The sequence below is a fragment of the Nycticebus coucang genome, chromosome 3 (genome assembly GCF_027406575.1).
Source record: "Nycticebus coucang isolate mNycCou1 chromosome 3, mNycCou1.pri, whole genome shotgun sequence".
Lineage (NCBI taxonomy): Eukaryota > Metazoa > Chordata > Mammalia > Primates > Lorisidae > Nycticebus > Nycticebus coucang.
The window spans coordinates 256,926-277,374 of NC_069782.1; the positions used below are offsets into that span (position 1 = coordinate 256,926).

The 20,449-nt window shown below is 53.6% G+C and overlaps 4 protein-coding genes across 13 annotated transcripts; 3 read left to right on the forward strand and 1 right to left on the reverse strand.

The window, feature by feature from the left end:
• Window positions 1–191: 191 nt before the first annotated feature.
• On the reverse strand, window positions 192–5,399 carry LOC128582552 (katanin p60 ATPase-containing subunit A1-like). Its single transcript, XM_053586540.1, has 4 exons — window positions 4,676–5,399; window positions 3,610–4,297; window positions 565–1,502; window positions 192–223 (listed from the first exon to the last, which is right to left on the reverse strand). Exons 1-4 carry the CDS (start codon window positions 5,367–5,369, stop codon window positions 192–194), a joined length of 2,352 nt encoding a protein of 783 aa, XP_053442515.1. The 5' UTR covers window positions 5,370–5,399.
• Window positions 5,400–10,398: 4,999 nt separating this feature from the next.
• Window positions 10,399–14,172, forward strand: ODF3B (outer dense fiber of sperm tails 3B). Of its 6 annotated transcripts, none has more exons than XM_053584124.1 (6): window positions 10,436–12,579; window positions 12,832–13,035; window positions 13,286–13,390; window positions 13,522–13,643; window positions 13,758–13,922; window positions 14,042–14,172. In XM_053584124.1, exons 1-6 carry the CDS (start codon window positions 12,471–12,473, stop codon window positions 14,120–14,122), a joined length of 786 nt encoding a protein of 261 aa, XP_053440099.1. In that variant the 5' UTR covers window positions 10,436–12,470; the 3' UTR covers window positions 14,123–14,172. The 6 variants fall into 6 exon arrangements, 3 of the variants coding, with proteins under 3 accessions (XP_053440099.1, XP_053440098.1, XP_053440097.1); XR_008378821.1 differs by having other exon boundaries at window positions 10,500–12,579; window positions 12,832–13,115; window positions 13,758–13,898; XM_053584122.1 differs by having other exon boundaries at window positions 10,959–12,579; window positions 13,758–13,898.
• A 57-nt stretch (window positions 14,173–14,229) lies between these two features.
• TYMP (thymidine phosphorylase) lies at window positions 14,230–18,462 on the forward strand. 5 transcript variants are annotated; one of them, XM_053584118.1, is made up of 10 exons: window positions 14,261–14,559; window positions 14,913–15,145; window positions 15,293–15,495; window positions 15,974–16,072; window positions 16,561–16,690; window positions 16,966–17,084; window positions 17,443–17,605; window positions 17,703–17,933; window positions 18,053–18,193; window positions 18,289–18,462. In XM_053584118.1, exons 2-10 carry the CDS (start codon window positions 14,923–14,925, stop codon window positions 18,444–18,446), a joined length of 1,467 nt encoding a protein of 488 aa, XP_053440093.1. In that variant the 5' UTR covers window positions 14,261–14,559; window positions 14,913–14,922; the 3' UTR covers window positions 18,447–18,462. The 5 variants fall into 5 exon arrangements, with proteins under 5 accessions (XP_053440095.1, XP_053440092.1, XP_053440091.1 ...); XM_053584116.1 differs by having other exon boundaries at window positions 14,253–14,559; window positions 14,913–15,450; XM_053584115.1 differs by having other exon boundaries at window positions 14,255–14,559; window positions 14,913–15,495.
• A 28-nt stretch (window positions 18,463–18,490) lies between these two features.
• LOC128581383 (protein SCO2 homolog, mitochondrial) lies at window positions 18,491–20,424 on the forward strand. The gene is made up of 2 exons (XM_053584121.1): window positions 18,491–18,911; window positions 19,597–20,424. The coding sequence occupies exons 1-2, from the start codon at window positions 18,742–18,744 to the stop codon at window positions 20,387–20,389; spliced, it is 963 nt and encodes a 320-aa protein (XP_053440096.1). The 5' UTR covers window positions 18,491–18,741; the 3' UTR covers window positions 20,390–20,424.
• Window positions 20,425–20,449: the final 25 nt, after the last annotated feature.

The following is a 20,449-nucleotide window of genomic DNA, read 5'->3' on the forward strand; positions in this document are numbered from 1 at the left end:
CTAGGGCTGAGGATGGGGTTGGGGGTGAAGTTGGGGCTGGGGTTTGGGTTGAGGCTGAAGCTAAGGATGTGGCTGATGCTGGGGTTGGGGCTGAAATTGGGACTAGCTCCACTCTGAGATTTTTACTTTTGCCCTGGCTAACTCCCAGGGCCAAAGAGTCTGAAGAAAAGGGGTTCAGAGGAGTCAAGGATTCAGGTAGGAGACCCAGGGCCTGAGCAGCCCCCTGAGAAGCAGAGGGTGGGCCAGACTTACGGCCCAGAGGCAGGGGTATGGTTGAACAGCTCAGGGTGTGGGCAGGGCTGCAACTGGATGTGGCTGGCTTCCCTCTGTCCACAGACCTCATGCATCCCAAATCAGTGACCTGAACATCCTCTTGCCAGGAACCCTTCCCTTCTTTGACACTGTGGCCCCCCTGCATCTTTGTCCAACCTGGCCCTGAGCCAAGGAAGGGGTGGCCACCTGGGGAGCTATTAGCCCTGACTTCAACTGCATCACACACCCCTGTGGCCCCCAGCCCTTGGAACAAGAGTGGGCACCCCCTAGGAGGCCCCTCTGGCCACTGACCAGTAGAGCCTGGAACCTGGCTGAAGCTCTGGGTGACCAAGACCTCCCTCCTGGCCCAGGGCCAGCTGGCCTTGGGAGCCAAGACCCCCTGAACCTCTCTGGGGGTGGGAGCCCCAGTCTTCAGGGTGGGGGCCTCAGGCAGTACTTGGGGAGCAGGCTCCTGAGCCCTGGGTGGTAACTGAGAGCCTGCGCAGAGGCCACTGGCATGGGCGTCCAGGCTGGCAGCAGCATCCACAACATCCCACACACTCACCACACTGTCCAGCTTGGGGGGGCAGCAGGTTCTGTCCTGCCGACTGCCCCCACCTCTCCCCAGTGAGCCAGAGGGCTCCACACCTGACTGCCGGGAACTGGTGTCCTGTTGCTGGAGAGCTGGCCCCTTGACACTGCCGCCTCCTGCTTCTGCCTGCTCCTCCACTTCACTGCCAGGACTTCGAGGAGTGAAATGAATTAGGATGGTGGCAGATGTCCCTCCTGCTTTGCTCCTGCCTGGCAGGGCAGTGCTTGGCCTGGGAAGCTGCTTTCCTTTACCTCCTAAGGTGGTGGCATTGCCATGCTGGTGTCCCAAGACCCCTCTGAGGGCCACTTTGTGATCTGTCTTGGGTGGAAGCCTGGCTAGCCCTCTGTCTTCTGTGGCAGCAGAACTCCCCTGGCTGCATTCTGAAAGGTCTGGATTCCCCTCTCTTGAGCTGTGTCCCTCGCTGCAGCCATTGATGTTGGACTTCAGGTGCAGTGCAGATACCACTCCTCTTCCCACCTCCTGGTCCTGCTCAGAGCCAAACCAGTGCAAAGCTAGTGCTGTGGCGGCTACCACACCCAGTGCCAGCAAGGCCAGTACAACACTGTCCCAGTCATCATCACTGTCCCCATCCCATCCCCAGAGGGGACCATCTGGCTCCAAGGTGCCCTGGATCATGGTGTTGGGCGGCAGACCCAGCCTGAGTAGCCCAGTGGCCGCTGGTGGCTATGCACCTGCACAGAAGGAGGCAGCAGGCACCTTCCCAAAGTGCTGTCCAGTTAAGGTGGACCTGTCCTCCAGGACTGGAGGAAGGTGGGGCCACTGCCTGCACCCAAGCCTGGGGGTGAGTCAGTAGGACCCAGCTAGAGATACGGGGAGACAGCATCCAGACTAGTACCAGGTGCACAGGGGTCTCCATAGGTGCTTCATTCCCGATCAGATCATAGGCCCTGTTGTCAAACAGCAGTGTTCCTGTCCGCTGCACCAGTGTCTCAGCTGACCTGCTTCTGCCTGAGAGACCTTCACACCCACAAATTCATTCCATACCCAGGGTCTTTCCTCTGAGCCAGAATCCAGCTTCAGAGGCCTCTGGCAGGGAAGGGTTACTCAGGGGGAGGTGTTATCTCTAGCTTTAGTAACATGATGCAGCCCTGATGAAGTTACCAGAAACCAGATAGTCTGATTCCACTGTGGGCCAGTAAGGGGAGGGAGACATGCCTCCTGTTGGGCTCCCAGACTGAGGTGGGTGATCTTGGCAGTGAGCATTGTCATTGAAGGTGAGAGGTGGAGGTTTGCCGCAGGATGCTGAGGGTGGAGACTGAGGCTCCCACACTCCCTTGCCCCGCCGCCTTCTTGCACTTTTCCTTATCTGACTAACCAAGGATAGGATGGGGTTTTCAAGAGAAAAAATAAATGGAATAAAGAAAATCTATTAAGAGGCCAGGCTTATTTCAACCTACCTAGACTCCTGGGTTTCCCTTGACTCTTTCAGAGGCCTTAACTGCCTGGGGGTGATTCTCAGCAACCCTGGAGAGCCCAGAGCCCAGCCTGCTCTGCTCCAGTTGCCACCTCTTCCAGTACCGGGATCCTTGAGAAACCACCTCACTCTGGTCCCAGGTGTTCCACTAGCCCAAGTCCAGAGTCCTCATCTCAGTCCATCCCTTATCTGAGCTGACAACTCACTCTCAGATGTGGGGTGCTGCCACGGGGGTGTTGTGTTCTTAGAGAGGAGCCTGTCTCCTCCGTCCACTTCTTACTGAAACCAATCTCAGGAGTGAGCCTTGGAACAGGTCCTAGGTGAGGCCCACACTTGAAAAGGAGTCCAGAGTCCCTGGGACAAAGATAGGACTCCCAGAAAGGGTTATGTGGTTTTTTACCTTCCTCTGGGACACAGTAGGCCTGGGGACTTAGGCAGCAAGGAGCTAGCCGGGGAGTGCCCCTGGCACCTAGCCTGAACCCTGCTGAGCCTCAGGTATCTTACCAGGTCTAGTACCAGCTCCCCAGGACTATTAGATGACAGTGAAAGGGTGGGGGTAGGCTGTACATCTTAAGGTGGACCTCACAGTGAGGGAGGCTTTCTCAACACTGCCCTAATCTTCTGTCTCAGTTACCGGGCTCTGCTACAGCATTAAGTTTAGGGTCCAGAAACCTTCAGAGGATGGAGATGACCTCATAAGACATGCAGTGCTCCATCAGTCAACTCCACCTAGCTTGTGAAGATGCCCCCATCAGTCTGAGCCCTAGGCTACTGGCAGAGAATAGGTGTGTCCACCAAGTGGTGCCTTAGGACCCCACAGTGGGGAGGCACCAAGCACAGGAAACCATCCCAGTCCCCTTTCCAAGGAGTAAGGACCAGAATGGGCACTGCAGACACAGAGATGAGGATGAAAGTACTCAAGTCCACCCTCTATAGAAAGGAAGCCTCTCCTTTTTTTTTTCTTTTTTGCAATGAATTACTACATTTAATTACTATTTCAAACACTTAAGGCAGATTTCTCACATGTGAGAATTTAGAATGATTCAAACTCAAATATCCACTCATGGGTGGCACCTGTGGCTCAGTCGGTAAAGGCGCCAGCCCCATATACCGAGGGTGGTGGGTTCAAACCCGGCCCCGGCCAAACTGCAACGAAAAAATAGCCGGGCTTTGTGGCGGGCGCCTGTAGTCCCAGCTACTCGGGAGGCTGAGGCAAGAGAATCGCTTAAGCCCAGGAGTTGGAGGTTGCTGTGAGCTGTGTGAGGCCACGGCACTCTACCCCGAGGGCCATAAAGTGAGACTCTGTCTCTACAAAAAAAAAAAAATCCACTCATATCTTTCCTTCATTGTAGGCATGTGCATTTCTTCTTTTGAAAGATTTCGGATCTCTTCTGGAGTCAAACCTTCAATACGCTTTCTCATTGCCATCAAGGATGCATCCCTGCACACATTGGTCATGTCTGCTCCTGAGTAACCTTCCATGTTTTCTGCTATACTTGCAAGGTCAACATCAGCCAACTCCAGTTCATGCAGGCTTATTTGTAACAGCTCCTCCCTGCCTTTTACTGATGGTAAAGGAATATAGATTAGTTTCTCAAGACGTCGTCTTAGAGCCTCATCTATATCCCAGGGGAAATTAGTAGCTGCCAGAACCATAACCATTTTAGAAGGCTCATCGTTTTCAGAAGCACCTCCAGCACCATCCATTTGAACCAGCAACTCTGCTTTCACCCTTCGAGTTGCTTCAGGCTCCTCAGACATCCCTCTGCAACTACAAATGGAATCTATCTCATCAATAAATATGGTGGCTGGAGAATAAAACCGAGTCATTGCAAACAGAGGGTGAACAAGCTTCTCAGACTCCCTCTGTATTTGTGAAGTCAGAATTGAGGAAGAGACATTGAAGAACGTAGTCTTGTATTCTGTAGCTACTGCTTTAGCAAGGAGGGTCTTGCCAGTGCCAGGTGGGCCAAACATCAGCACTCCTTTCCATGGTCTCCTAATTCCCTTAAAGAATCCTGGCATCTGGCCGGGCGTGGTGGCTCACGCCTGTAGTCCCAGCACTGTGGTAGGCCGAGGTGGGTGGATTGTCTGAGCTCAGAGGTTCAAGACCAGTATGAGCAAGAGTGAGCCAGAGTAAGACCCCGTCTCTACTAACAACATCAAAAACAGCCAGCACGGCCAGAGGAAGAAGAAAATCAACAAAAAAGGAGTACTTCAAACAAAGAAGAATGAACAAGCAAACTGAAATTAAAAAAAAAAAAAAAAAAAGGGGTGGTGCCTGTGGCTCAGTGAGTAGGGTGCTGGCCCCATATGCTGAGGGTGGTGAGTTCAAACCCAACCCCGGCCAAACTGCAACAATAAATAAATAAATAAAAATTAAAAAAAAAAGAATCGGGGCATCCACATTGGTAACACCACAGCTTCCTTAAGCAACTTTTTAGCTTCTACTAAATCAGCGATATCATCCCACCGAACATTGGGATTCTGGGAAATTATATCTCTTTCCAAAGCTTCTACTAAGTCCTTATCATATCCAGTACTATCAAATTTAATTGTCTCTGGTTCTGTAACTGCAGTAGGTGATTTGTTCTTTTCCTCTCTTCCTTTATTCTGTTCTTTCTTTTCACAACGAACAGCTTTCCCTCTGTCATTGTGAAGGTTCTGTGCAGATGAACGGTGAACTCTGACAGCTGTACTTGGACGGTTGCCATGTGATTTAGGGTCACTGTATTGAGAAGATTGGCGTTTTCTAGGTCCCGGTGAGGGTCTTCGTTCAACAGGTATAGGCATAGACCAGACTTCTCCCTCAGAAGCTGGAAGCTCATACTGTGCAGCTTTCAAGGGAGTGCTGTCTAGTTTAACGCTCTCTAGTGTTTTCATGATATCCTTATCATGTTTGGCTTCCACATTTATTTCCTGCCAAACCTGTTGCCATTTCTGCTGGAGGTACATACCTTTGACAGAGTATAGATACTTGTTCATTTGGTTAAAAACTCCCTGATAATAGACCATAGCAGAGTCATAGTTTCTCAGCAATGCATATTCACGACGCAATTTTACATTCTCACTAATCATAAGAAGACTCATGCTCAACTGCAGGCTGTGTCGGCCCAGGCTCCTCGGAAAAGCGTCCACAGCCAGGTGCAGAGGAAGGGCTGAGTGGGGCTACTGCTAGCGAGGAAGGAGGGGCTCGGCCTAGCCCCAACCACCCCGCTTTCCGCTCACGGATCCACTTCTGCTCAACCGTCACCAGCCCCGGGTGCTGCTTCAGGGTCACTTCCGGTGCTGGGGGCAGTCTGGGCGACTCCAGGGCACGTGGAGCGATGCCCCAGGCAAGCCTCTCCTTTTGTCAAAGACCAGGGTAAAGGCAAAATTTTGCCCTGTGTGGAAAGACTCCCTGTCAGGAAGGTGACTAAGGACATGTTACCTCCCCAAAGTATGGTAATTTGCCTCCTAACTTCCCAGAGGGAGTTAAAATGTGGCACTGCTGGAAAGGTGGCAGACCTTCAAAAGTGCATAAGCTCACCCACACAAACGATTGTTCGCTTATGCTATAATAGTGTAAATATCACAATTTACCACCAATGAAAAAAGTAAAAATCAAGAAAATGGGTACCAGGGAAAGCTGACCTTCAGCAGCTTCCTTGGTGCCCCTTCCAGCTGTGTATGAGGAAGAAAGGAAGAAAGCCCTGTCCCAGTCTCCACGAGGAGGAGGGACTGTTCCACTTACCTGGGAGACAACACAAGCACAAAAAGAATGAGAGCAAGGCGGGGTGTGGTGGCTCATACCTGTAATCCCAACACTCTGGGAGGCTGAGGCAAATGGATCCCTTGAGTTGAGGAGTTTGAAACCAGCCTGAGCAAGAGCCAGACCCTGTCTCTATGCCACAGCACTCACTCTACCCAGGACGACTGAGTGAGACTCTGTCTCAAAAAAAAAGGGAATGGGAAGCCAGGGGTCGTGGCTCATGCCTGTAATCCTAGCACTTGGCAGGGGGGTGGGGATGGGGAGCTGAGGCAGGTGGATTGCCTGAGCTCAGGAGTTGGAGACCAGCCTGAGCTAGAGTGAGACTCTGTCTCTAAAAAAAACTAGGCAGGCGTTGTGGCAGGCGCCTATAGTCCCAGCTACTGGGGAGGCTGAGGCAAGAGAATCATGGAGCCCAAGGTTTAGAGCTATGACACTACAGCACTCTACGGGGAGTGACAAAGTGAAACTGTCTCAAAAATGAGAGAGACAAAGAAAGAAAGAAAAACTACCTGGGTGTGGTGGCACACACCTATATTCTCTCTACCCAGGGCGATGGAGTGAGACGTGTCTCAAAAAAAAAAAAAAAAAAAAGGCTGGGCAAGGTGGCTCACACCTGTAATCCTAACACTGTGGGAGACCGAGGTGGGTGGATTGCTTGAGCTCATGAATTTGAGACCAGCCTGAGCAAAAGCAAGACCCCATCTCTACTAAAAATAGAAAAACTGAGGCAAGAGGATCACTTGAGCCCAAGTTGGAGGTTGCTGTGAACTAGGACACCACAGCACTCTACCCAGGGCAACAGCTTGAGACTCTGTCTCAAAAAAAAAAATTATGTAACGCAAGGATAATATAGGGTTTGGTGGGGGGGGGCGGGTTGGCTATATATATATGTCTCTGTGTGTGTGTGTGCGTGTGTGTATGAGAGTGTGAGTTACTGTGTCACCCTGGGTAGAGTGTCATGGCAGCATAGCTCACAACAACCTCAAACTCTTGGGCTCAAGCACTCCTCCTGTCTCAGCCTCTTGAATAGCTGGGACTACAGGTAATCTCTAAAATGCCTGGTTAGTTCTTTTACTTTTTGTAGAGATGGGGTCTCACTCTTGCTCAGGCTGGTCTTGAACTCCTGAGCTCAAGTGATCATCCTGCCTCAGCCTCCCAGAGTGCTGGGATTACAGGCGTGAAACACCAAGTCCACCCAACATTGTCATCTTAAGCTTTATACGATTACCATAACTTGCTTACATCCAAACCAGGATTTGAGTTGAAATACTTAATGATCTTTCCACTGCAAATAACTGGGAGTAGTTGTTGGGGGGGGTCAGGGATCCCAGTTCCCCAAACCCAGTTGACCTGATTACTCAGTTGAGCTAGAACATGCAACTGGGACACAGTAACAATGGAAAGCAAAAATGAATGGAAACAGAAAATAAAACTGGAGCAGCACAGCCAGTGTGAACAGAGTAAAAGTAACCTGTACAAGTTTCAGTGTAACAAAGAGAATTTTTATTTAGGAAGAAGCAAGAGAAAATTTAGAGCACTTCCAAAGAGAATTGCAAGTGGGTCCCTCTCCTAAAGGAGCTGAGGTAAGAGAGGAGACATAGGGGTATAAATACCCTTTCTCTCCATTTGAAATTGGTTGCAACTCTTTCATTGGCCTCTCTGTGCCTCCAGGCATTTTTGCCCTTTTCTGTCGGTCATTGGTTACCTAGGTTACCTCATACCCACATTCTTCTGGGCCTGCCTGACTTTCTGGTTCAGCAAGCCAGGTTTTCCTCCCACCTCCCTTGATGCCCTTTTCTTTGTGTCCCTTTCTTTTTCTTTTTTTTTTTTTTGAGACAGTCTTACTTTGTCACCCTCAGTAGAGTGCTCTGGTGTCACAGCTCACAGTAACCTCAAACTCTTAGGCTCAAGCAATTCTCTTGCCTCAGCCTCCCAAGTAACTGGGACTACAGGTGCCTGCCACAACACCCAGCTATATTTAGAGATGAGGTCTGGTTTTGGTTTAGGCTGGTCTCAAACCTGTGAGCTCAGGAAATCCACCTGCCCTGGCCTCCCAAGTGCTGTCAATGGAGTTTTTCTTGATTGTATAGTGTCAGATGAAGAATCATACTATCCTAATTTTGCAATATACTGCATTTGCTGTTGCTATTTTTATACAGTGAGCAACATTTCTTAATCATATTGTTAAAAAAAATTTTACTCCGGCAGCACCTATGGCTCAAAGGAGTAGGGCGCTGGCCCCATATGCCAGAGGTGGTGGGTTTAAGCCCAGCCCCGGCCAAAAGCTGCAAAAAAAAAAAAAAAAAAAAAAAAAAAAATTTTTTTTTTACTCCTTCATTAATCATATTGTAAAAAAATATTCAACTTCATTAATCATGTTTTTTTTTTTTTTTGAGTCAGAGCCTCAAGCTGTCACCCTGGGTAGAGTGCCGTGGCATTGCAGCTCACAGCAACCTCCAACTCCTGGGCTCAAGCAATTTTTCTGCCTCTGCCTCCCAAGTAGCTGGGACTACAGGCGCCTGCTACAACGCCCAAAGCTATTTTTTGCTTGCAGCTGTCTTTGTTGTTTGGCAGGTCCAGGCTGGATTCGAACCCGCCAGTTCAGGTGTATGTGGCTGGCACCTTAGCCACTTGAGCCATAGGCGTCCAGCCAATCATGTTGTTTTGATGTTACTGTTTAATTTGGTGACTATGTTAGTATTTGTGAAAATGCTAACCTACCTGATGGAAAGTTTTTTTTTTTGTAGAGACAGAGTTTCACTTTACTGCCCTCGGTAGAGTGCCGTGGAGTCACACAGCTCACAGCAACCTCCAGCTCTTGGGCTTACGTGATTCTCTTGCCTCAGCCTCCCGAGCAGGAAAGTTTTTTTTTTTTTTTTTTTTGCCGGGGCTGGGTTTGAACCCACCACCTCCGGTATATGGGGCCAGCACCCTACTCCTTGAGCCACAGGAGCTGCCCAGGAAAGTTATTTTTTAGAAGGAAATTTAAGCCATAACAATGAAAGATTCCAAGACAATGTTTCCTTTCTGTCACAAACCTGGTTTTTTTGTTTGTTTTTGAGACAGTCTCACTATGTTGCCCTCCGTAGAGTACTGTAGCATCACAGCTCACAGCAACCTCAAACTCTTGGGCTTAAGTTATTCTCTTGCCTCATCCGCCCAAGTAGCTGTGTTGTAATTGTCATTGTTGTTTGGAAGGCCCGTGCTGGGTTCGAACCTGCCAGCCTCAACAGTATGTGGCTGGTGCCCTAGTCGCTGAGCTGTAGGCACGGAGCCAAACCTGGTTTTCTTAAGTAAGGATCTAATTGCTCACTGACTATAAGCACTTATTTTTGTCATCTTTAATAAAATAACAAACAGGGCGGCGCCTGTGGCTCAGTTGGTAAGGCACCGGCCCCATATACTGAGGGTAGCGGGTTCAAACCTGGCCCGGGCTGAACTGCAAACCAAAAAATAGCTGGGCGTTGTGGCGGACGCCTGTAGTCCCAGCTACTCGGGAGGCTGAGGCAAGAGAATCCCTTAAGCCCAGGAGTTGGAGGTTGCTGTGAGCTGTGTGATGCCATGGCACTCTACCGAGGGCCATAAAGTGAGACTCTGTCTCTACAAAAAAAAAAAAAGAATTAAAAAAAAAATTAACAAACATATCACTGAAAAAATTAAACATTTCATTGTAAATTGACAATGTATAATTATATACATATTTATGAAGTACAAAATGATGTTATGATTTACGAATGCAATGCAGAACAATTTTTTTTCCTTTTTAAAAAATTTTATTTCAGGGTGGTGCCTGTGGCTCAAAGGAGTTGGGCGCCAGCCCCATATGCTGGAGGTGGCATGTTCAAACCCAGCCCTGGCCAAAAACTGAAAAAAAAAAAAAAGTTAATGTAAAAAATTTTTATTTCAGAATGTTATAGGAATACAAACATTTTGATTAGATAAATTGCTTTTGTACCATTTAAGTCAAAGTTATATATGTCCATCACCCAGATAATGTGCATTGTACCTGTTAGGTGTAAATTTCATTCTTTTACTTTTTTTTTTTCTATTTATAATTTTTTTTCTTGAGACAGAGTGTCACTATGTCACCCTCAGTAGAGTGCTGTTTTGTCACAGCTCACAGCTACCTCCAACTCTTGGGCTGAAGTGATTCTCTTGCTTCAGCCTCCCAAATAGCTGGGACTACAGGCATCCGCCACAGTGTCTGGCTATTTTTTTTTTTTTTTTAGACAGAGCCCCAAGCTGTTGCTCTGGGTAGAGTGCTGTGGCATCATAGCTCACAGCAACCTCAAACTCCTGGGCTCAAGCGAGTCTCCTGTCTCCGTCTCCCAAGTAGCTGGGACTACAGGTGCCCGCCACAACACCTGGCTATTTTTTGGTTGCAGCCATCATTGTTGTTTGGCGGGCCGGGCTGGATTCGAACCCGCCAGCTCAGGTGTATGTCTGGCGCCGTAGCCGCTTGAGCCACAGGCGCTGAGCCCTGGCTATTTTTTTGTTGCAGTTGTCATTGTTGTTTTAGCTGGCCTGGGCCAGGTTCGAACCTGCCAGCCTCGGTGTATGTGGCTGGCGCCATAACCACTGTGCTATGGGCGCCGAGCCTAAGATAAATTAAAAAAAATTTTTCTTCATTGGGAGGTGCCTGTGGTTCAAAGGAGTGGGGCGCCGGCCCCATATGCTGGAGGTGCGGGTTCAAACCCAGCCTGGCCAAAAACTGCAAAAAAAAAAAAAAAAATTGTTTTTTCTTCATTAATGAGTATATGGGCTCAGCTCCTGTAGCTCAGTGGTTAGGGCACCAGCCACATGCACCAGGGCTGTGGGTTTGAACCCAGCCAGGGCCTGCTAAACAACAATGGAAAAAAAAAAAATAAAAAACAGCTGGGAGTTGTGGTTGGTGCCTGTAGTCCCAGCTACTGGGAGGCTGAGGCAAGCGAATTGCTTAAGTCCAAGAGTTTGAGATTGCTGTGAGCTGTAGGGTGACATGGTAAGATCTGTCTCAAAAAAAAAAAAAAAAAAAAAAGAGAATACATTCAGGGCAATTTGAATCTGTTCCCCGAGGGAAAAAAATTAACAATAAAATTAAAAATGAAGTCCTTTTAAGGGTATACATTTTCCTAAGAATACAGCTGTGGCTGCCTCCCATAGGAGTTGGGTATGAAGGGAATCTAGCTTTGCAGGGTTTCAGACAAGTTTCTTGTTTGATCCAGATATTTTTTATTTTTTTAATGTTTGTATTTTGCTGTTATTGAAATTTATTTTTATTCCTCATGACATTTGATTTTTTTGACATTACAAATCTTTAGATTTTATTATATATATATATACATATATATTTTTTGAGACAGAATTTTACTATGGCACCCTTGGTAGAGTGCTGTGTTGTCACAGCTTACTGCACCCTCAAACTCTTGGGCTCAAGCGATTCTCTTGCCTCAGCCTTCCAAGTAGCTGGGACCACAGGTGCCTGCCACCACGCTGGGCTATTTGTTGGTTGCAGTTGTCATTGTTGTTTAGCAGACCAGGGCCCAGCATAAACCAACCTGCCTGTGTATGTGGCCGGCGCCCTACTCACTAATTTACCTGCACTGAGCCTCTCTGTTCAACTTACATGATTATTTTGTGGCCACTTACCTGGTTGTTTTTTTGTTTTGTTTTTGCAAATAGTCCACAGGCTTAAAATAGATGCAAAATTTTCTCTCTGAATATAATTAACTTGACCTTGCTGTTTGTATTATTCAATTCCTTTATTCCCATACCTGTTTTTTGTCCGCAGATTTGTCTATTTCCAGAATTGGCCTACTGAACCTTGGGGAAGGATGAGGCGGGCATTCTGGTCTGGGGTCAATCTACCGCCCTTCCAGCGGCAGAGTCCAGAGATCCAAGCTGTACTGCTCTCCTGTACTGAGGGTGGGAGCTGGGGAGTGGGGTAGGAGCAGAGAAAGGTTGGGCGTGCAGTCAGTCCGGTTGCCAGGAAGCAGACCGGGAAACAATGGGGTCTGGGAGTTGGGCAGGGCAGGAGGGGGAGTGGGTGGGGATCCAGTCGCCTAGCTTTGTTTTCGGGCCCGCAGCGCACCACAGGTCAGTGCATCCTGAGCCCCAGTGTCAACCCCTCCCCCACTCATCCTTTCCCAACACCACTAAAATGTCCTGATCCCCACAGAGCCCGAGGGAATTCCCGTAAGTTTGAGTCTAAACTTGGTACAAACGAGTACACAGTCCTGCTGAACTTGTTTTGAGGGTAGGCGGCAGAGACCACGCCCCCCAGAGAGTAGGGAAAGCTGTTTGTTTGCCTGGAGCCGGGGATACGGAGTGGTCCCCGCCCCTAAGTCCGGTTGATGCCCCCGGGAGCGGAGAAGTGCATTCCCAGCGAAGTCAGGGTGGAGAGTCCGCAGCTGCCACCTTCTGTCCACAGGTGCAAACCGTAAGCGCCCCCAACCCGCGCTATGGACTCAGACATCTGGGTTGGCCCTTGGCGGCCACACCGGCCCCGTGGCCCCATCGGGGCGCACCACAGAGGCCCTGGGCCCAAATACAAGCTGCCATCGAGTACAGGTAGCAGGGGCGGGTCCGCGGTAGTGACGGCCGGGGTGGGGGCATTGTGCGGGGATGGGGGAGAAAAGCCCAGGAAGGTTTGTAACTTGACGGGGAGTGCTGTGCCGGGGGCTGGGGGCCCGCGAGAAAGAAATGGATGGGTCCATGCCTAAGCACAACGAATCGCGCCTGGAGGCAGGGAGGAGGGGTCTGCGCTGGGAGCTGAGAGCTGCTGGGCCGGGTGGTGATGCCTGGACCGGCATGCTCCCTCAGGCTATATCCTACACGACCCGTCGCGGCCCCGAGCCCCCGCCTTCACCTTCGGCGCACGCCTTCCCACGCAGCAGACAACTTGCAGCCCCGGGCCGGGTCACCTGGTACCAGCCCGCCTGACAGTGCGCGGCCGGGACGGCGCGCCCTCTTACTCCATCTTGGGCCGCCTGCGCCACTCGGCGCCTTTCCTCACTCCCGGACCGGGTCAGGACCCTGGGACCCCGGTCACCCCAACGCAGAGCTGCCTCCAGGGAGGCCCACCTGAGCCCCAAAGACCCCCTAGGGTACCCTAACACCCAATATTCGGCACCCCCATATTCAGCTCTCAAAATCCAGAACCCCGATCCCCACATGACATATCATGGCTCCAATTCCCCCTAGCTTCAGGACCCCATCCCCCGTTCCTACCAGGCTCCCCAGCCCGTTCCCGCCCACACTCGTGGTTCCCTCTCAGGCAGGTACTTCCCAGAGCGAGCTGGGAATGCGACATACCCCAGTGCGCCCCGGCACACCATCGCTCCTCGAAACTGGGGTGTCCTCCCGGAGCACCAGACCCCAGGTGAGGCCAGGAAGATCCAGCACTGTGTACCTTCCCACCTGGACTGCCCTGCGCCCTCAGCGCCGGGAGACCGGCACCTGTCCGCAATGACCTATCCCTCCCCCACGCGACCCCTTGCTGGCTCCTTCCAGGTCCCGGGACCTATACTGTGCCCTCGCTCTTGGGCCCGCACGTCATCGGCAAAGTCTCTGCCCCAACTTACTCCATCTACGGCCGCAGTGCAGTGGGCAATTTCTTCGAGGACCTTAGCAAGGTGGGGGAAGGGCCGATGGGCTCAGTGTAGAGAAGGGTCTACGGGGAGGACTGAAGAGGATCTGGTCAACAGGGAATGGGGACCAGACGCAGCACCCCTTCCGCCCTCCCGCAGACCCCGGGGCCTTGCGCCTACCACGTGGTGAACCCTGGGGTCTACAAGCCCCGGGCCCCCCAATTCACGATGCTAGCACGGACTTCAGTTCCCCAAGACAACAATCTGAAGCCGGGGCCCGCAGCCTACAACGTGGACCAGGTGGTCTGGATTACAGGGTTAATGGTTAGAGGCGGGGGATGAAGTCCTGAGGTCTGGGATAAGGGTTTCCTGGGGAACAGGGGTCCCGGCACAGAGCCGGACGGCGGGGTCTGCGCGGTCAGCGGCCTCTCCTGGGCCCGCAGCGCCGGAAGCCTCGTGGCTGGACCTTCGGAATCAGGCACTCGGACTACCTGGCCCCGCTGGTGACCGACGTGGACGACTGACCTCCTGGACGGGCGCGGCCCCACAATTGTTTGCTTAAAGTTTCTGAGTCAACATCGTGTCCGCTTCTCTCTGCGCCAGCGCGGCCCGCGGCCAGGGGCGAGGCTACACGTTGGGCGGGACGGGGCGGAAGGGTCAGAACTTTGGAACCAACAGGGGACTGGGCCTGAATGTCAGGGCTAGGCCAGGTCTGGAGTCACAGCGTTTAGGCGGTGTCCAACCATCAAGACCCCACCTAGGGTGGGAGGGGAACGCTCTGGACCCCTAGATTCTGGGACTAGAGACTACCACAGGCGGGGAAAGCCGAGCACAAAGAGCCACTTATCCAACCCACTGCCTCCTCTGGGCCATCGAATTCCCGGAAGTCTCGCACCCTCCTTTGGCACTTCGGAAACGGGTCAGAACGGTAGAGAGCAAGACTTCACAGAGGCAGCGATTGGTGAGTCCAGCTTGTCGGTTGGAATACCCCCAGCCGCCCAGTTTGTGGGCTGCTATTGCCCATTGCAGACCAGTTCCTGCCCCAGGGCAGTGGACATGTGCGCAGGAAGCCAAACATGTGGTCCTGACCCACTGGCCAGAGAAGGCAGGGCGGGAGCCGGAGGAGAAGGGGCTGTGGTACTGAACAGGTATGAACCCAGTTCAAGCTGTAAAACAAATTAGTAGGAACTAAAGAGAGACGTGGAAACACATGGTGACACCGACAAGGGACAGACACCAGAGAGACACATAGAAACAGGGTTGGGACAGGTGCACTGTGGCAGCAAGTGTCAGCTGCATCTCATATCCCTGCAGGCCCGGAGTTATGGCAGCCGCAGTGACCTCAGGAACTCCAGAAACCCCTGGGCCAGTCATGCCTGGTGACCTTTCAGGGGAAGGGAGCAGGGGACTTCCTGAGACCCAGCCGGAGCCCAAGCAGATCCCAGAGCTAATCCGCATAAAGCGAGATGGAGGCCGCCTGAGCCAGGCAGACATCAGAGGCTTCGTGGGTGCTGTGGTGGATGGGAGTGCGCAGGGGGCACAGATCGGTGCGTGGGGAATTAGCAGAATGGGAGGTCAGGCCCAGATGCCGTCTTTCCCTGGGAATGCCATAACCATCACAGGTCCTGAGATAATCCATTACTCTGGGATGACACAGTCCTCATGCTGCCCACATCATTGTACCCCACACCCAGGAGCCATGCTCATGGCTATCCGACTTCGGGGCATGGACCTGGAGGAGACTTCGGCACTGACCCAGGCACTGGCCAAGTCTGGGCAGCAACTGAAGTGGCCAGAGGCCTGGCAACAACAGCTTGTGGACAAACATTCTACAGGGGGCGTGGGTGACAAGGTCAGCCTAGTCCTGGCACCTGCCCTGGCTGCATGCGGCTGTAAGGTTAGAGACTACCTCCTTTCCAGGTCAGAAACTCTGGCCCCCAAGTCTGTAACTAAGCCATCCACAGGCAGCTCCCAACCCCCCACTCCTGGCTCAGACAGAGCCCCCAAAAGCAAGATCCAAGCTTCCCACCACCCAACCCCCAGTATAGAACTTGGGCCCCCAAAAGGCCACAGACAAGACCCATTGGAACAGGACCAAGTTCTACCAGCAGACTACAGGCCCCCATTCCCCCTCAGTACCTCAGAGAGCACTCTCAGGAAAGAGTTGAGTACCCTTCTCCCTCAGTCTTCTATCCCCAGGGCTGGTTACCAACCTCTTGCCTTATGACACTAGGCCATCAACCTGGTGGACACTCACCAACTGCTTAAACATTGTTTAACCCCAGCATAAGTCCTAACCCGGAAAGGTAAGGGGCCATAAGGAGGTGGTGCTGGGGGGGCACTATGCAGGTATAGTCAGCATCTCTGTCCATCAGGTGCCCATGATCAGTGGACGTGGCCTGGGACACACAGGGGGCACCTTGGATAAGCTGGAATCTATCCCTGGGTTCAACACCATCCAGAACCCAGAGCAGGTATGGACCACTGACTGGCAGTTGCTCTCAGCTGGTGGAGACCAGAGCCAAAATTACTGAAATATCACTGATAATGAGGATATTGATAGTCATTTGACTCTGGTCAAATCATCAGCCGCAGGTCGGTGCCGGTAGCACAGTGGTTATGGCACCAGCCACATACACCCAGTCTGGCAGGTTCAAACCTGGCCCGGGCCAGCTAAACAAGGATGACAACCTCAACAAAAGTAGTTGGGCATTGTAGAGGCCGCCTGTAGTCCCAGCTCCTTGGGAGGCTGAGGCAAGAGAACCCCTTAAGCCCAAGAGTTCGAGGTTGCTGTGAGCTGTGATGCCACGACACTCTACCCAGGGAAACAGCTTGAGGCTCTGTCTCAAAAAAAAAAAATCACTGACAATCACTGGTCATGGTCTTGGATTTTTGTCAAGACTGCCAATGTGACAGGAGGGGTCACTGATCTAGGTCACTGGGGGTGGGGACGTCTGACCAGATGCAAGTGCTACTGGAGCAAGTCGGGTGCTGCATCGTGGGGCAGAGTGAGAAGCTGGTTCCTGCAGATGGAATCCTGTATGCTGCCAGAGATGTGACAGCCACTGTGGACAGCCTGCCACTTATCACAGGTGACATGACCCGACTCCAGGGTCTGCCTTCTGCAGATCAAAGACCCTTGACCTCACAGCCAAGGTCCTCTTATTAGGAGTGACCTGACTGTGGAATCTCCCCTCACCACAGGATGCCTGACCACCAACTCATGGGGGTGACCTGACTTACAACCCACTAGGCCAGGCCACCTCACCCCAGGGGACTTGGCCCTCCACACCCAGGGCCTCTGATCAATCCTGACACCAGAAGATCCAGATCCTCGACTGTTTCCCCCTTGTGCCTCCCCCTACAGCCTCCATCCTCAGTAAGAAGGTTGTGGAGGGCCTGTCGGCTCTAGTGGTGGACGTTAAGTTCGGAGAGGCTGCTGTGTTCCCCAACCAGGAGCAGGCCCGGGAGCTGGCCAGAGTGCTGGTGAGCACCCTGCTTGCTGGAGCCTGTGGTCCCTCTGTGGGGCCTCCAAGTGTCTGTGGCCACTCTGTGGGGCTGGGCTTCTTGACAAATGACCTCTCCTGCCCTCACTCCGCCAGCCCTCCAGCCTGGCCATTCCTCCAACATCACTCTCTCAACATTGCTGCTGGGGGCATACACTCCCACCATCTTCCCACTGGCAGTCCCTGTCTCCCACACATCCCAAAAACCCAACCGGCGACCCTGAGACTAGGTGTAAGATCTTTTTGGCCCCTAGCGCTGAGGTCTGGCGCATTACTTGCTCCTGGTCCCCAGCCCAAGCCTTTTCTGGGCGGGGCCACACTGAACAAGGACTCTGTAGGTCGGCGTGGGGGCTGGCCTGGGGCTTCGGGTCGCAGCAGCCTTAACTGCCATGGACAAGCCCGTGGGTCGCAGTGTGGGCCATGCCCTGGAGATAGAGGAGGCGCTGCTGTGCATGGACGGCGCAGGGCCGCCGGACCTCCGGGATCTGGTCATTAAGCTAGGTGAGAGAAAAGGGGGCGTGAGCAAGGCTTCCTATTAGAGCCGTCCCCCAAGAGGTGCCCACGCCCCTGCCGCGCGTAAGCCCAGCCCTTCTGGCAGGGGGCGCTCTGCTCTGGCTCAGCGGACAGGCCGAGGCCCAGGCCGAGGGGGCTGCCCGAGTGGCTGCAGCGCTAGACAAAGGCTCAGCCCGGGACCACTTCGAGCAAATGCTGGCGGGGCAGGGCGTGGACCCAAGCATGGCCCGAGCGCTGTGCTCTGGGAGCCCCGCGCAGCGCCGGCAGCTGCTGCCCCGCGCCCGGGAGCAGGAGGAACTGCTTACACCTGTAGATGGTGAGTGTCCTGAGAAGCCCGCCTCACAATCCTGGTCCATGCCCTCCCCCAACCCTATTAGCTACTTCAGCCGGGTCCCCTCCCTCAACCCGTCCCACACCCCAGCACCCTCCCCGCAGGCACCGTGGAACTGATCCGCGCGCTGCCGCTGGCTCTTGTGCTGCACGAGCTCGGGGCTGGACGCAGCCGCGCTGGGGAGCAGCTCCGGCTGGGGGTGGGCGCCGAGCTGCTAGTCGACGTGGGCCAGAGGCTGCGCCGCGGTGAGTACTGCCCTGGCTTCCTCCGCTCCAGCCTCCCTTGCCTGCCCGTTGACCACCCTCGGCCGCCTGCTAACCAGCTTCTCCCCGCCCCGCAGGGACGCCATGGCTCCGCGTGTACCGCGACGGTCCCGCGCTCAGCGGGCCGCAGCGCCGCGCCCTGCAAGGGGCGCTAGTGCTCTCGAACCGCGCGCCCTTCGCCGCCCCCTCGCCCTACGCCGAGCTCATCCTGCCGCCGGCCGGCGCGCAGCAATAAATGCCTACAGCCGGAAGTTGTGTCGGTTTTCTAGCTCGTCGGTGGCCCAGGCGGGAGCGAAAACAAGGCGGCCTCGCCAGACACATGACCTCGGCCTGCCCCCACGTCCGCATGCGCCCCGGCGTCGGGCGCAGAGGCTGCGCTCACAGGGGTCCCGGCGTGCATCGCGGGCGAGGCGGGACCCGGAAGCGCGGGGCGGAAGGGAGGGAACTGGCCGCACCTGGCACCGGGAACCCCGGAGGGAAGAATTGAACCTGGGCTGCCGGGAGACACCGGGAAAAGGCGGCCCCAAGGGATGCAGGAGCGGTCTTCGTCGGTGAGCACAGTTCTGAAGTGGTCGCGTCTCGCGTGCCGCTTCACGAGATGGTCTAGAAATGGTCTAGAGGTGCCGCCCAAGACTGGGAACCGTTCGGTCTGGGGTTGGAGGACACAATTCAAAAACCCTCCAGAGGGTCCTCTCAGCAGGTGAGGAGGGGTGGTGTCCTGAGCCCTGCAAGTGGCGAGCTTTGTAGGGGGGCTCCTGTAGGAAAGGCCCAGAGGTCACCGGATAGGGACGGGGTGTGCAGGGAGCCAAGCTTGGTCTTGATAGGAAGGCTGCCAAGCGAAGAAGGTAGGGTTTTGTGGAGGGCAGAAACATGTTGTACCTCTGCCAGGAAGGGGAGGGACCAACCTCGAGCTCAGGATCTCTGCTGAACAGGGGTGGGGGTGGGGTGCCAGAGAGCCATGCTTTAAGTGACCCCTAGTGTCAGGAAAGGGCTGGAGGAGTCAGTTACTTTTGGGGGTTGCAGGCCAGTTACCCATCTCCTTTCAAGAAATGGGTTTATTGCAAACGACACATGCTCAGGAATCCAGGCAAGGCATGCACTTGTAATCCTTCAGGTGACAAGAGGCTCAGCTGCTCAGGTGCAAGACAGGGTGGGATGAGGCAGGCTAAGTTCTCAGGTTAAAGGACTGGAGCCACAGCTGTGGGTGTTTGCTGATGCTTAAGCTGGAGTTTAGAAGTTTCTGAACAGTTAGAGCAGTTCTGAACTCAGGTGAGCAGTTGCAGACAGCCTAGGGGTAGGGTTAGTCTTCCAGATGGGTGGTGGGGGCAGCCAGGGCATCTTTTTGTCCCCTCCTTCTGGCTCCTGACACCTTTGCTCTTTTCCAGGTGCACCAGGACCATGCTGCTACTGACTCAGGGGCCCAGGACTTGGCATGGGCTCTCTCAGCTTAAGCCCCCAAGCCAGCCCCTGCATTTGACATCCTGGCTCTCTTCAAGGCAGAGCCCTGCACAGATGAGGGGGCAGGGCCAGTCCCAGGGTCCTGGGTTGAGAACCAAGCTGCTGGTCACAGCCCTCTTTGGGGTGGGGCTGGGCGGAGCCTGGCTGGCAGCAAGGGCTGAGAAGGAGCAGCAGAAGCAGCAGCTGCGCACACAGGCCCTACGCCAGGCTGCTGTGGGCCAGGGTGACTTCAGCCTGCTGGACCACCAAGGCCAGGCTCGCTGCAAGGCTGATTTCCGGGGCCAGTGGGTGCTGCTATACTTTGGTTTCACTCATTGCCCTGACATCTGCCCAGATGAGCTGGAGAAACTGGTGCAGGTAGTGCGGCAGCTAGAAGCCAAGCCTGGCTTGCCTCCAGTACAGCCTGTCTTCATCACCGTGGACCCTGAGCGGGACGACGTTGCAGCCATGGCCCGGTACGTGCAGGACTTCCATCCGAGGCTTCTGGGTCTGACAGGCTCCCCTGAACAGGTTGCCCAGGCTAGCCGCAGCTACCGCGTATACTACAGAGCCGGCCCCAAGGATGAGGACCAGGACTATATTGTAGACCACTCCATCGCCATCTACTTACTCAACCCTGACGGCCTCTTCACCGACTACTACAGCCGGGGCAGGTCATCTGCGCAGATTGCAGACAGTGTGCAGCAGCACATGGCTGCTTTTTGCAGCATCCTATCATAAGGGGCCACAGTCTGTCATTAAACGGGGTGTCTCGATCTTTGTGTGTATCAGCAGCTGTGG

Bases quoted from the DNA above. Each gene is read 5' to 3' on its own strand.
- LOC128582552 (XM_053586540.1), bottom strand. From the start codon at position 5,369: ATGAGTCTTCTTATGATTAGTGAGAATGTAAAATTGCGTCGTGAATAT. The intron at 4,298-4,675 runs GATTCTTTTTTT...GCCAGATGCCAG, and splicing joins GTTACCAATGTGGATGCCCC to GATTCTTTAAGGGAATTAGG. The intron at 224-564 runs GTCAGTGGCCAG...TCTGCTTCTCAG, and splicing joins CCAGGTTCCAGGCTCTACTG to GGGGCTGCTCAGGCCCTGGG.
- ODF3B (XM_053584124.1), top strand. From the start codon at position 12,471: ATGGACTCAGACATCTGGGTTGGCCCTTGGCGGCCACACCGGCCCCGT. The intron at 13,644-13,757 runs GTGGGGGAAGGG...GCCCTCCCGCAG, and splicing joins TCTTCGAGGACCTTAGCAAG to ACCCCGGGGCCTTGCGCCTA. The intron at 13,923-14,041 runs GTTAGAGGCGGG...CTGGGCCCGCAG, and splicing joins TCTGGATTACAGGGTTAATG to CGCCGGAAGCCTCGTGGCTG.
- TYMP (XM_053584115.1), top strand. From the start codon at position 14,923: ATGGCAGCCGCAGTGACCTCAGGAACTCCAGAAACCCCTGGGCCAGTC. The intron at 17,606-17,702 runs GTGAGAGAAAAG...CCCTTCTGGCAG, and splicing joins GGATCTGGTCATTAAGCTAG to GGGGCGCTCTGCTCTGGCTC. The intron at 18,194-18,288 runs GTGAGTACTGCC...CCCGCCCCGCAG, and splicing joins GGGCCAGAGGCTGCGCCGCG to GGACGCCATGGCTCCGCGTG.
- LOC128581383 (XM_053584121.1), top strand. From the start codon at position 18,742: ATGCAGGAGCGGTCTTCGTCGGTGAGCACAGTTCTGAAGTGGTCGCGT. The intron at 18,912-19,596 runs GTGAGGAGGGGT...GCTCTTTTCCAG, and splicing joins CCAGAGGGTCCTCTCAGCAG to GTGCACCAGGACCATGCTGC.